General features: G+C 37.6%; 1 protein-coding gene across 4 annotated transcripts in view; it reads left to right on the top strand.

Moving 5' to 3' along the window:
• The window catches only part of PHKB (phosphorylase kinase regulatory subunit beta), a 122067-nt gene that overhangs the window by 21622 nt on the left and 86967 nt on the right, over positions 1 to 13478 (top strand). For all 4 annotated transcript variants that reach the window (XM_019731864.2, XM_019731865.2, XM_019731866.2 and 1 more), the window contains 3 exons: positions 1876 to 1965; positions 2886 to 3024; positions 8676 to 8775. In XM_019731864.2, the coding sequence (XP_019587423.1) occupies positions 1876 to 1965; positions 2886 to 3024; positions 8676 to 8775 (329 nt within the window). The remainder of the gene's footprint in view (positions 1 to 1875; positions 1966 to 2885; positions 3025 to 8675; positions 8776 to 13478) is intronic.

The following is a 13478-nucleotide window of genomic DNA, read 5'->3' as shown; positions in this document are numbered from 1 at the left end:
GTTTAATTCAATACTACTGGGAATTCAGAGAAGAGGGGCAAACTTTTTCTATAAAGGGCCAGATAGTAGATATTTTAGACTTTGAAGACCATACGGTTCTGGTTGCAACTACTCAATTCCACGTGACATCACTCAATGCAGAGTTGGAAAGAGATGTGATGTAACATGTGGGCTGGGATACGGTGTTTCCAATGTACAGACATAGGTATAAACTCAAGAGCATATGGAATAGTGAAATGTAGTAAAATAAGTGAGAAAGTATTGAGTTTTGAATATTTACTACCTTTATTTTTAATAATTGGTTCTAAGTTTATATAATTTCATTTTTACTTATGACTGTGTTTCGTAAATAGCTCCCCAAATCCCTGAAAATCTGACAGTTGGTTCTCCCTGCTGGTACTGGCTGGCTCTAGCGCACTTCTGCCTATATCCATGTATAAGCATGTATTGCTGTATTGTTTACGACAGCAAAAATAGGAAACAAATTAGATACCCACTGATAGGGAAATAGTTGACCAAGTCGTATCGTATCCACACCCCGGAAGATGTACAGTAGCAGCCATTAGACAGAACCATTGCCTTTGGTGATTTCCATGTGTGCTGTTAAGTGAGAGGAGTGGGGTGCAAGGATGGGCATATTTCATGATCCCATTTTTGTAAAACAAGAATGAGAGATGCTCCCCGTTCTTCAGTATGGGGCCATTCATTCTGGTGTCATTGTGAAGACTCTTGTAGAAAATCTCTTCACTCAGTGCGGGGTGTTTCCTATTACTATTTATCCACCCTTCATCTCTCTCCGACGAAGATAATGGGCCCATTGCTTAAGTGTATAGATCCTTTCCTTACTTCATAATGCTGACTATCTGCCTGAATATAAAGGGATTCCTTTAAATAGCATAGTGGCCATAGCAATTTTCTGAACATAGATGCTTTAATTTCTCTAAAATAACAGATTCTTAATGCATGCCAATACGATCCTCGCCCCCTCCCCCCGTAAATTGTGGGTTCATTCTTGTGCTGTGTGGTCAGACTGTGTGACATGCATTCCCTAAATCCAGAGGTGGATTAATTATGACCTTGAGTTTATGATTTCTGAGTGATTTTAACAAGAATGAGAGACAGTACTTAGTCTGATGGCTGAAGGTTGAGTTGTCTTCCTTCCACTCAACAGGTGAGAAAGTCAAGTAAACAATTTTCTGTATCCATTTTGTGGCAAGTTACCTCGATTGTTGTGTATTCTGTAGCTTTTGAGCAGTGTGCTGTGCTGAGACTGACGTAGCTTTGCTGGCTGAGAAGTAGAAATGGTTTCTGCTTCAAGTCCAGAGAATAAGGCAGGAGTGTTGCCTACCTAGGAGAAGGTGGATGCTTCGGAATTTCAGTATGAAAACGATCTGACGACTCTTGGAGGGGATGACTTTGGAACATCGTGTTACCTTCTTCCTTGAGGTTTTGGGGGATATAATCGTTTGGCAGCAAACTGCATGGTGAAGCAAGAACATAAAGGATAATGTTTGGATTTCAGTACATGTTAGGAGATGTGTCTCAAGGGGAGCTGAGATTATTGAGCTAGTGACTAGCAGCTGAGTATTAGTGATGTTTGCGTTGTTAGGACCAGAATATACATGAGTTAGATGGAATGACTGCAGGGGTGAGGGTGAGGGTGTCCCATAACATCAAAACCCTTCTGTACTTGTCAGAACGGTGCTTTCTTCACTCTCCTTCCCCCACCAAAAATTTGAACAGTAGTGAAATACAGCAGTTCACATATAAAAGCTGAAAACTAATTACTAAGTAGTGCTTCTTCATTTGTTTAGAAGTTTTCTTGGTTTGTCTGGGTGAAAATGACTGAATTTAATGAGTTTTCCTTCTTTTTAGGCTCAGTTTATGAACCTCTTAAAAGCATTAATCTTCCAAGACCTAATAATGAAACTCTGTGGGAAAAGCTGGATCATTATTACAGAATTGGTAAGCAAACTGGGGGAAGACCTGGCGCTTGTGGTTGGGGTTTGCTGTGCCTGAGGTCTGTCACGTGCAGTGTGGGGACGGTGCTCTCTCGTTTGGATGTCGTACTGGTTTCAGTGCTTAGGCAGCCACGCATTCTGACTGCATATTGATACCAGAACTGGAAAAGGAACCTAACTAGTCATATGTGTCCCTTGAATAATTTGAAGGCTGTCACCAATGCCTGTGTGTCCTTTTAGCCTTCCTGAACATTCCTGGATTCGAGAACTAGAGGCTGTTTCTCGATTAGTGCTTACACATACAAGATTTGGTAGAAGGATCCCTTGCTCTTTTATTTAATTTATACATGGTCCCTAGGTAGACCTGACCCTTTTACATCCATTTCTAATTCACCGAGATACAAAGGGTAATCTCAGGTTACCGTTACTGATATCAGATCCCTGATAAATATATATGACGATGGGGGGTGAGGGAATATGGTCAGTCTGGCAAGTTTTGTTTCCTAACGTGAGTGGACAACTCTGAGATCTGCATACATGGGGCTTCTCTCTTCCTCAGACCCTACATCAGAAATGCCTATTAATTTTTTGGTGGTTTGCTTCACATGCTATTTACTTGCCCTAGTGTGGCAAGTAATGTAAAATTGGGTTTATATTTCTCCCCTAAGATAAGGATTTTTTTTTTCAACTTCACGTAATTCGAGATTCTGATACATATTTTATGTTGCCCTTTAGTTATCTTTGTAGCCATAACCAGCTACCGAGATTTGCTGAAGTGACTTCCATGGAGCTGTTTCTACAACTTCAGAGGTTTTATGCAGCTTAAGTTTAGAAACAACAAAACTGTCAGAAGTGGGCTGAGGCTGAGGAAGCGAGGCAAATGGATGGCTGTAAATTCATTCTTTCTCTCGTCTTCCATTGCAGTCAAGTCAACATTGCTGCTGTATCAAAGTCCGACCACAGGTCTCTTTCCCACGAAAACCTGTGGTGATGATCAGAAGGCCAAGATCCAGGACAGCCTGTACTGCGCTGCTGCGGCCTGGGCGCTGGCTCTGGCCTACAGGTGAGCGGGGGGTGCTCGGGCAGGTCGAGTCCAGGCCCTGGGCGCTGGCTCCGGCCTACAGGTGAGCGGGGGTGCTCGGGCAGGTCAAGTCCAGGCCTGAGGGCGTCGTGCGCCCAACCTGCTCAGCTATCTTCTGGCTCTGCTGCTGACTCACTGTATGACACGTGACTGCTCACATCTCCTTTTAGGTCTCTCAGTTTTCCTGCAGGTGACATGAGACTAGTTTGAACAATTTAGACCCAAATTTTTCATCTCTAGGTTTGCACATCAGCATTACTTTTGGGCAGAACGTTCTCATTGAGTTGGTTAGTGTCAGTCACAGAGGGAACTGATGGTGAGTGAATTTTGCAGACGATAAAACTGGGGCCCAGAGTTTAGTTAAAAGATTTGTTCAGAATTACACAACCAGTTAAAGAGAGAACCAGGCCCAGGATTCTCCCCACGCCCTTTTGTGTTTTTCTCACTGCACTTCATTGGGGTATCACATGTTGTAAGTCAAATAATTATTTTATAAAGTAAAAAAAAAAAATCCTTTCACAATACAAATGTTCTCCTTAATTTTATTTCATTGTATATGGGAAGCATCCAACGTGGGTCCTGCCACATAGTCAGTAAGAATACATTTTAATCATTTTTTAAATTGAAATTTATTGGGGTGATGATGGTTAGTAAAATCAGATAGGTTTCAAGTGTACAATTCTGGAATACACCATCTATATATCACATTGTGTGCTCACCATTGTTAAGATTAGGTTTCTGAATATTAATTTTCGGAAGTTGATACATGCATATACTTCGATTTGAAAACTGTGTCTTTCACATAAAAACGGTCCCTCGGTTGTGTGCCATCGATGGGCTGCGTTTGTACAGGAAGATCAAAGACGGAGAGCATCTGAAGCAGCCACCGTGGCGCCCTGTTTGCTAATGTCACTGCAAGCGTTTCTTTGCATAGTCTGTGGAGGTGCAGCACAGCTTCATCAAAGGTCAGGCTGCCACTGGTCTTGGGAGCACAGAGAGCACCAATAGCACCTTAGCCAGTGGTCACACAAGTAGTGGGGCAGACGGATGCTGGGCACGTCCTGATGTGACACAGCTGTAAGGGCACATCACCCATAGTGACTTCTTACCAAAATGTTTACATGGATCTACCTGTGACTAAACAATCAGACAAAGCCAGATTGTGCCTCTGTAATTCAACTTGCCTGGACTCTTAAAGAATGCAGCTGTCATAGAGAATCAGAAAATAGGTATGAAAATGGCTACATTAAGAAAGACTAAAGAAATATGACAACCAGATACAATGCATGATTTTTGATTGGACTCGAAAAACACTGTAAAGTATATTTGGGGGTTCATTGGATACATTTGGCATAGAGTATATGTTAGATGATATAGTATCGATATTAAATTCCTTGGGTGTGATAATGATATAATGGTTATATAGGAGACTGTTCTTGTTTTTAGGAGATACTTTTCCAATGTGTAGGGGTGATGATGTTTGTAGTTTACTTTCAAATAGTTCAGAAAATAAATTATAGGTAGAGAATGTAAGCTGATTTTAGCAATTGGTGAACCCGGGTGAAGAGTAAAAGGTTTATGCATTGTAGTATCCTTTTAGCTTTTCTGTACATTTGAAACTTTTCTAAAGGAAATGTTGGAGGAAAGTGGCTTAAAAAAAATGCAAGAGTACAGCCTTTCTCCCAAAAGGCTTGACACATCTGGTACCGTGTTTCCCCGAAAATAAGACCTAGCCAGACCATCAGCTCTAATGCATCTTTTGGAGCAAAAATTAATATAAGACCCGGTATTATATTATATTACATTATATTGTATTATATTGGGTCTTATAGTAAAATAAGACCAGGTATTGTATTATATCATATGAGACTGGGTCTTATAGTAAAATAAGACCAGGCCTTATATTACATTATATTATATTATATTTATTATATTATATTATATTATATTATATTATATTATATTATATTATATTATATTTATTATATTATAAAGACCCAGTCTTATAGTAAAATAAGACCGGGTCTTATATTAATTTTTGCTCCAAAAGATGCATTAGAGCTGATGGTCCGGCTAGGTCTTATTTTTGGAGAAACACAGTAGATACATCACTTTAACCCTTGAACCTTATCATTGGTGCATTATTTCCCCACGGGCAAACTTCAAGGAAAATAAAGTCAGAATATTATATGGTAGAAATAGCCATGTGACTTCATTGTTTACTAGCACTAACTAGGGCCGTCTATTTTATTCAACGCCTAAGTGAGAGGTAAATATGACACTGGGAGGGAACAGGAGGAGTTCTTGCAGGAAGACATCCTTTCTCCCTTGGCCAGTGCTCAAGGTGTCTTGTCAACATTTGCCTCGAGTTTCCATTTCTCCAGTACATATACATTTAACCCACCTGAAAGGTACTCTTTCAAAGTGAGACTCTTAAAAATCACTACTCTTCTCAAATGTAAAAAGTAAAGAAAATGATGTTCCGTATTTAAACCCTATTTTAAAGTCATGTTTTTTTCTAGACGTTATATTAAAAACAAACAGTGCAAAAACCCTACTTGATACTTTTTAATATGCCATAGAGTATAGATTCAACTTCCTTTTAGCAGATTTTTGTTATATTGAGTAGGTTCAGAAGGAGTTGTAACATGAGCCATGTCAACCAAAAGTATGTAATTATTTATAAAATAAAATAATATAATTATGTGATTATAAGAACAATAAAATGAAAATATGTTATGTTTAATTATATTAATTATATAGTTAGTGTAATGTAATCATAATTAAAAATGATGGCACATTCGAAACTACAATTTGATATATACGAGTAGACGACATTTAAAAAAATCAAACATTAGTAAGCTTTTCTGCCCTCTTATAAAACAAGAATATAGAGTGAACTATAATAAATTTAAGAAAATTAAATTATTTCAAAGTGTATTTCTGCAAATAAATTACTTCATCATTTCTAACAAAATATTGACTATATCTAATTAAAAATAATACCAAATTATACTCCTAAATGGGTATGAATTATAAATGTGCATAAAATAATCTTTTTAAGTCCTCAGTACACACACATACACACACAAATTCAAACAAGTTTCAAGGTTTCATGAGATTGTTGACAAGACTTATTGAAAACTAATGCAATCAGAAAAATCAAATTATTCATAATTTTTAAAAATTAATAACTTTATATTATGTATTCATTACCAAATAAAATAGATATAAATTCCTGAAGAGAAAATATTGACAGGTTAATTAAAAAAAAATTTTTTTTAAGGTTTTACTTGATTTTTATTTTTTTTTAATCAATTTTATTGAAGAATATTGGGGGATAGTGTGTTTCTCCAGGACCCATCAGCTCTAAGTAATTGTCCTTCAATCTAGTTGTGGAGGGCACAGCTCAGCTCCAAGTCCAGTTGCCATTTTCAATCTTTAGTTGAAGGGGGTGCAGCCCACCATCCAATGTGGGAATTGAACCTGCAAACCTTGTTGTTGAGAGCTTGCACTCTTACCAACTGAGCCATCTGGCCACCCCTCCGGAAGCTCAGCAGCAGCTCGTTGTCTTCAAACTAGTTGTGAAGGGCACAGCTCACTGGCCCATGTGGGAATCGAATTGGCAGCCCTGTTGTTCAGAGCTCACGCTCTACCCAACTGAACCATCTGGCTGCCCCGACAGGTTAATTGTTGAGGAATTCTTCCTAATGTAATCTATATGACTTCATTGGCAGTTACAAGTAGAATTAGACCAAAGTTCTATTAATTTTACAACATGGAGCTTCTCTAAAACAAATCATCACAACTTAACATTGTGAAAGTATGAAGGCTTCATAATAATTCTGTGATGAATACCTTCACATTTCTCCAAATGGGAGATAGTTCCCTTGCTAGTGAGTAACACAAAAAAATCTACTTTAACTACTAAGAAGATAAATTTTACAGGGAATTAGTACATAGTTTGCCCAGCAAAGAGACTTCAAATTCTCCCTAGGACTTTGTACCTCCAGATTTATTATTACATAAGGGAAAAAAACACCCATCTTATTTTTTTATACTCCCTTAATTTTTATTTTATTTTATTCCTATCACCCCACTCCCCTGCAGACCGTATTAAAACTTGTATTTGCATCCATAGAGCTTGCTAAAAAAAGCAGAATTGCCAGTTCCTAGTAGAAAATAGAAGAATGATTTTGGATCACTGGGCTCACTTTACATTTTAGGAAAGGTCAGAAATATATCCTGATGCCTAAATGTTTTTACTCAAATGCAACTGCTCCTTTACTTCCTCAGACAGAAGAGAAATGTTATGGTTACTATTTTATTTGCAGAAGGAGGAGAAACAGGAGAACTTCATTACAATACAAAAATTCCTTATTGTGGCTGCATTATTCTAGAATATATTAGTCTTGGTTTAATGCTTGTTTAAATTAGGGACAGAGACTTATTTTAAAGACAATTTTAGAAAAACTTGATTTCTTTTCTGAATTATTACTATTTAGATGAGGTAGGAATTATACACAGAACATTTCATTGAGCTTATTATACCCCCACTGTGCTGCTTCCTCCATGTATCAATGTCTGGTCCCCTGTTATCCATGCTATAATTTGCCTCCATTAAAACCCTTGTGTCTGACATCGGGGTAAAAATAGAGCAGAGTGAAATCATGCTGGTTTTACTGCAGTGCCTACTATGCGAGGGGAAATGATGTTCTCATGAGGAAAACTTAGCTTTTTACTGACATTCCTCATACTGTGTTAAAATGATTATCATGCTTCTTAGCGGTGGCTTGTGAGGTCTGCAGTTGGAAGATGAGGTAATTATAGTACACTTTTCAAGGAGATGGGTGATACTTTTTGTTAAGTGGGGATGATCGCCAGATGTTTTAGTTAAGATTTAGTGAGACAATAAATAAGCTACTTTCATTTTTCAGTGGTGGGTAACTCTCATCCACCTTTCAAAGATTACTGATCCATAATAAAAAGGGAACTGAAGGACAGAAGACCATCTTAACCTAGTTTAATAGTTAGATTTTAGCTGTTCTTTCTTTTGGAAAGCAAGTGATGTAAACTGTGGTTCATTGATTTTAAACTAAGACCTCAGCATATAGAACTTCATGCCCAAATCCATCATGTGTCACTCTGGATGTGTGTTTAGTTGAAGGCACCCTGACTGAAGGGCCCACCCTGGCATTAGGAAACACGTGGCAGAGCAAAGAAGTGTTGTGCCTACCCTAATCTGTGTTTCCCTGAAGGGATCAATATTAAAAAATTGTCTCTACTCTGTGACAGTGAGATTAAAAAAGCTTTTGGTAGATTGTTCCACCAGAGAAATGTTCCTTAAAATTTCAGCCAAGTCAATGTAGAAAATATTGGATGCTATTTTTAAAGCAATTGGCTTTCTTCCTTGAAAGAAGGAGAAATCTGCACAAGTTTTCATCATAGGGTTGTTTTTTTTAAATTGTAGCATTTTTACATCTACTAGGAAGATGGAGCTTCTCTGTTCCAGAATTAGTAGATGTCGCCAGAATGTAGGATTAGCCAGATAGTTAAATACTTCATTATCAAAAGCTCTGCTTCCTTTTCACAGCCATTTCCAATTTCTCTCATGACTTATCTGTCTCCCCCAGGCGCATTGATGATGACAAGGGAAGAACCCATGAGCTGGAACACTCGGCGGTCAAATGTATGAGAGGCGTTCTCTACTGCTACATGCGGCAGGCCGATAAGGTAAGACGCTGTCGGGTGCGCTGGATTCTCCCGTTGCTCTGAGGGATTAATTTAACCCATGTAGCAATAGCATCTTCCGATGAGGAATGTCCTTCCCAGAGGTAAAGCTGTGTCCTAGGCCAGGTTGCCAGGTGAGAGCAGCCTCTGCCTTCCCAGCCCAGGGCTGTGAATCCCGAAACTGCAGACACACCTTAGTGAGAGGTGACTAAGAACTGTCACTTAGACTTCAGTTTGCATGTCTGCTTGGTAAAGACTCCGTTTCTCAGGAGCCTCACAATATCCATTAATTCTAACCAAGGTTATGTTACTTGAGAAAACCCATCAGAATTCCTTTGGACGGGTGAGTGCTCTGGCAAAAGCGCTATACAAATATAATGTGATATTTTCCTATTTACCTACATCTATGTGTCCCCAGGTCCTAATAGAATAAGTGTCCGTATATACATCACTGTGTCATGTGTCCCCATGACCACCCCAGGTTTGATGATTAATCAGCACAGATGCACATCAGTAATTAAACGGGCAATTTTGATTGTGTAATATTTTGTATGTTTTTAACATGCGGATATTATATTGTTTTAATTTATTCTTCAAAAGGATCAAAAAATGTGATAGCACATTTTCTTCTTAAGACCTATATCTGAAGTTAAAACTTAAAAAATTCATTGATATATTCTGCCACCAAACTGTGGCAACAAGAAAATGTTACTTGGCAGAAAAAGTAAATTTCTTCACAAGCTGATAATAGAGATATGTGACAAACCTATAATTTGTCTACTGAGATTTGACTTTGCAGATCATTATAAAGGTTTTTCAATGCTTGATATAAAGTACTTCATATTGGCTTAGTTGAATTAAACTGGTATGTCATATATGTTGAAGTAATTGCAATTATAAAGTTATTTTTTTCCTAAGTGTGAGAAGTTTACTGTTTATTTCACATTTATCATTTCATGAATGCCTAATGTCTGTGACTTCAACTTTTCTCAAGGGAACATTGTGAGAGCTGTGAATTACATGTGTTTGCTAAACAAGCTGACAGACTGAAATTAGAATCGTTTATCAGAAAGAAGGAAATGATGTAATACGAAGTTTTTTCTTTGTGGCTTGTTTAGCCAGTTGTTAATGTCCCTTTCTAAATATTTTTCAATGTTACTAACCAGTCTTCACAATTATATTTTCTTTGAATACAGCTTGAATGTGACTTAAACTGTCTTGAATTTCTTAAATCATTAGGATTTCCTTATATAAGCACAATGGTAGACCGTTAAAATAAACTGATGTAAGAAGGTATGGATCACATTGGGATTTATGCATACCACGAAATGTAGGGTTTCACCAGTTGTAAAGCATTTCCGTTGTTATAATTGCTCTTTGTCTCCGTATCTTTAGAGTAGGAATGGAGAGTATTACTCTAATCCACTGGGATGGGCTCACTCAGGGAGGGGGAGGCACGTGCCCAGCTCACTGCCTCCCACCATACCTTTACCTCTTCTTGGTGGTCAGCATTCCCTTCATGAGTCCATGGCAGGAGGGAATGTATCATACTTTAAAATGTGAAATACAGAGGGTGCCAAAAACATGTATACACATTTTGAGAAAGGAAAACGATTAAAATTGTAATACTCAACATATACTGATAACAAAAGATGAATACAGGTCACATTTGACTTCTGCAATTACAAGAGGTGCTCAGAGTGGTTCCCACCAGTGTCCAGACATTTCTTTGTTGTTTTTCTTTTTTTAGTTTCAAGTGTATAAAACAATGTAATAATTGGACACTTATTTATACTCATCACAAAGTGATAACCCCCATCCCCCAATCTACTACCCCCTGACATCGTATGTAGCTGTTACGGTTCCACTGACTCTATTCCTTATGCTGTACTCCACATCCTGTGACTTTATATATATATATATGTATATTAAATTATAGTTGACATTCATTATTATTCAGCTTCAGCTTCAGGTGTACAGCACAGTGGTCAGGCACAGACACTTCTGATTACGGCGAGCCATTGCTTGAGCAACGTTGACCAAAGTGTCCACTTGTATACATTTTTTTGGCACCCCCGGTATATATTTGTTAGCCTTTCTTTAAAGCTAAAGGAAGCCCCTTTGTAGTGTTCGTTTGCTGTTGACCTTAAGGCTCACCTTCTCTGTCTTTTTAAGTCAGGATTTGAAAGTCTTTGGCGCTCCACTTTTAGTGATTTCTCTCCATAAAATGTGCTTCCTGGCGTATTTTCTAAAAATACTACCTAAAAGAGATATTTTTAATTTATTATGAATTTGAGTGGATAAATAGAACTGTCTTTGTCCCTGATTTGCAGAATGTAGAGAGAACCATCTGATTTCTGTCTGTTTTGTCTTGCCACTTGCTTAATACTTAGTGTTAGGTCTTTTTTACCTCTAAATATTCATACACCTATTCTCTCATTTGCTCTTCTAATACCCCTTAGGGAGAGCTTTCAGAATTTTTCAGAATTGACTCAATCTGTAGTTAGTAATTTGGAGGGCAGAGGTTTGCTTTACAATAGGCTGTGAGTGTTGCTGTCTTTAACTATCTACTTACAAATGTTTGTTTGTTTAAATTGCTGCTAAGTAGTTTTTAATTCATGAGAAATCATCAAAGTTTTATAAAATTTATTCTTCCAGGATTCCCTTAGGAGATTATTTTTCCTTCCTAAGTGTATATTTGAAGGCTATTAATTAAGAATGGATAATACAATAAATACTCAGTCACCTTTTCCTAAATGAGCTGTTTATTTACAGTGATTAAAGTTTTTAGGAAAAGTCCAAATAAAATACAAGCAAAGAAAACATTATTCTAGATTTTCTTTAGTCTAGAAAATTTTGCTTTAATTGTTTTTTGTTTTTACTTGCCAGATGCCAGACATCATAAAATACTAATGAATGTCTCCTTGATTTTGATTGTTTTCAAGAGTACTTTCTATCTGTAATTCACATACAATATGCCCCTTTACATTTCTTTTTTTTTTTTTTTTTTTTTTTCCCTTTACATTTCAAAGCTTATAGAGTTTGGGTCTTATTTTTTTCTGAAATTTTAAATTATTTGTCTTTTAACAGCTTTAAGATTCAAAGCATAGTTATGTGATTTCCCATTTGAGTATCTTTAATTGTTTAATGGTTGCTTTTCCCCTGACACAGTGATTGAATATCAATTCTCATGCTGGGTACTTGTGCGTCTTGAAGACAAATGACAAACACTACCTTGTTAACTGCAGCAGTCACTTTGTTAAACTGATAAACCCATATCCTCTTATAAACCCTTATCAAGTGGGCAACATGGATTTTGTTTTAACTTTACTTTTGTCTAAGATTCCAGAATAATGTTCAACACTTTGCGACACTATTCATGGTAGTGTGAAGGGGCGACCACACTGGTTTCTGTCTGTGTCAGATATTGAGAAGGAAGAGCCTTCTCACCTCCTCTGAGTTAACCCTGGCTGGCGTGGTCACAGTGTAGAGAGAAGACGTACATCCCTCCTTTTACCCTCATTCCCCCAGTTTGGATGAGCTGCTGATAGGTCCTGACTTCCGTTTTGTTGACTTCAGTCGTAAGGCGGGCCCTGTGTGTCTGTGCAGGGCGTGGCGGGGACAGAGGTATGTTAGTCCTCTAGCACAGGACTTCCGGTAGACTTTCTGTGACAATGGACATGTCCTAGACTACAGTGCTGAACAATACAGAAACCACTGGTCACATGTGGCTGCTGAGCACTTGGAGTGTGGCCAGTGTGACTGCAGGACTGAGTGTCCAAATTTTACTTAATTGTAATTTAATTTCATTAGTCACATGTAGCTAACGGCTGCCATATTGGGTAATGCTGCTTTTAGAAGCTTATAAGATAGTGGGAGATACAGGAAACTAATAAAATGAAAAGACAGCAGAAATAATTGAGGGGTAAGCTTCCTGATGTGGGAATCCAGAGGAAGGAATTTAACTGGGGATTGGAAGGGACTTTATAAAAGAAGGTATTTTTTTGAGATAGAATTTTAAGGCTGAGAAGAATTTTGAAGGTGGAGAAGAGAATATGGCTGTATGTATATCCTTAGTCAAGTGAAGCAAGGCAAAACCATAGCCACCCAGATATTATCATCCTTACATCTTCTCAGAGAGAAGAAAACCATTGCCTTACTTATTAAGTGAACATAAATAAGGCAGTGGTTTTCTTATATATTCCTGGGATCTAGAAGACTTTCGTTAGCAGAAAACAAAACAAACAAACCAACAAAACAACAGAAGAAAACCATTGCCTTTGCGTAGAGTTATGTATCATTCTATTGATTCTCTGTTCCTATTCATCTCATACTTGCTCGGACTAACACAGTACTTGGCATGTAATTGATCCCAGTAAATGTTTGCCAAGTTGAATTGAACAGGACCTAAAAGAGTAGATGGATTGTTTTTTGTCCTTGGAGTTTGTTTGTTAGATCGTTTAGTATTTACTTAGTATTCTAAAATGGTTAAAATTTATGTTCGTTAATAAGTAAAGTTATGGACCATGTTCTCTGAGAATTGTTGCCTTGGTAAAGAGAGTATACGTGGAAAAGGAAACGAAAATATGTTGACAGGAGCATTGGTTACAATTTGTGATCCTAAGAGAAAGAAATAGATTTGAGGTTTTGAACACTTACTGATGAGAACGTGGCCTGCAGCATTTTTTCCCTGAGTGTCACGTAAG

Source organism: Rhinolophus sinicus, linkage group LG11 (genome assembly GCF_036562045.2).
Source record: "Rhinolophus sinicus isolate RSC01 linkage group LG11, ASM3656204v1, whole genome shotgun sequence".
NCBI lineage: Eukaryota > Metazoa > Chordata > Mammalia > Chiroptera > Rhinolophidae > Rhinolophus > Rhinolophus sinicus.
The sequence above is the reverse complement of the archived record's forward strand: the minus strand, read 5'-3'. Positions and strand labels throughout refer to the sequence as shown.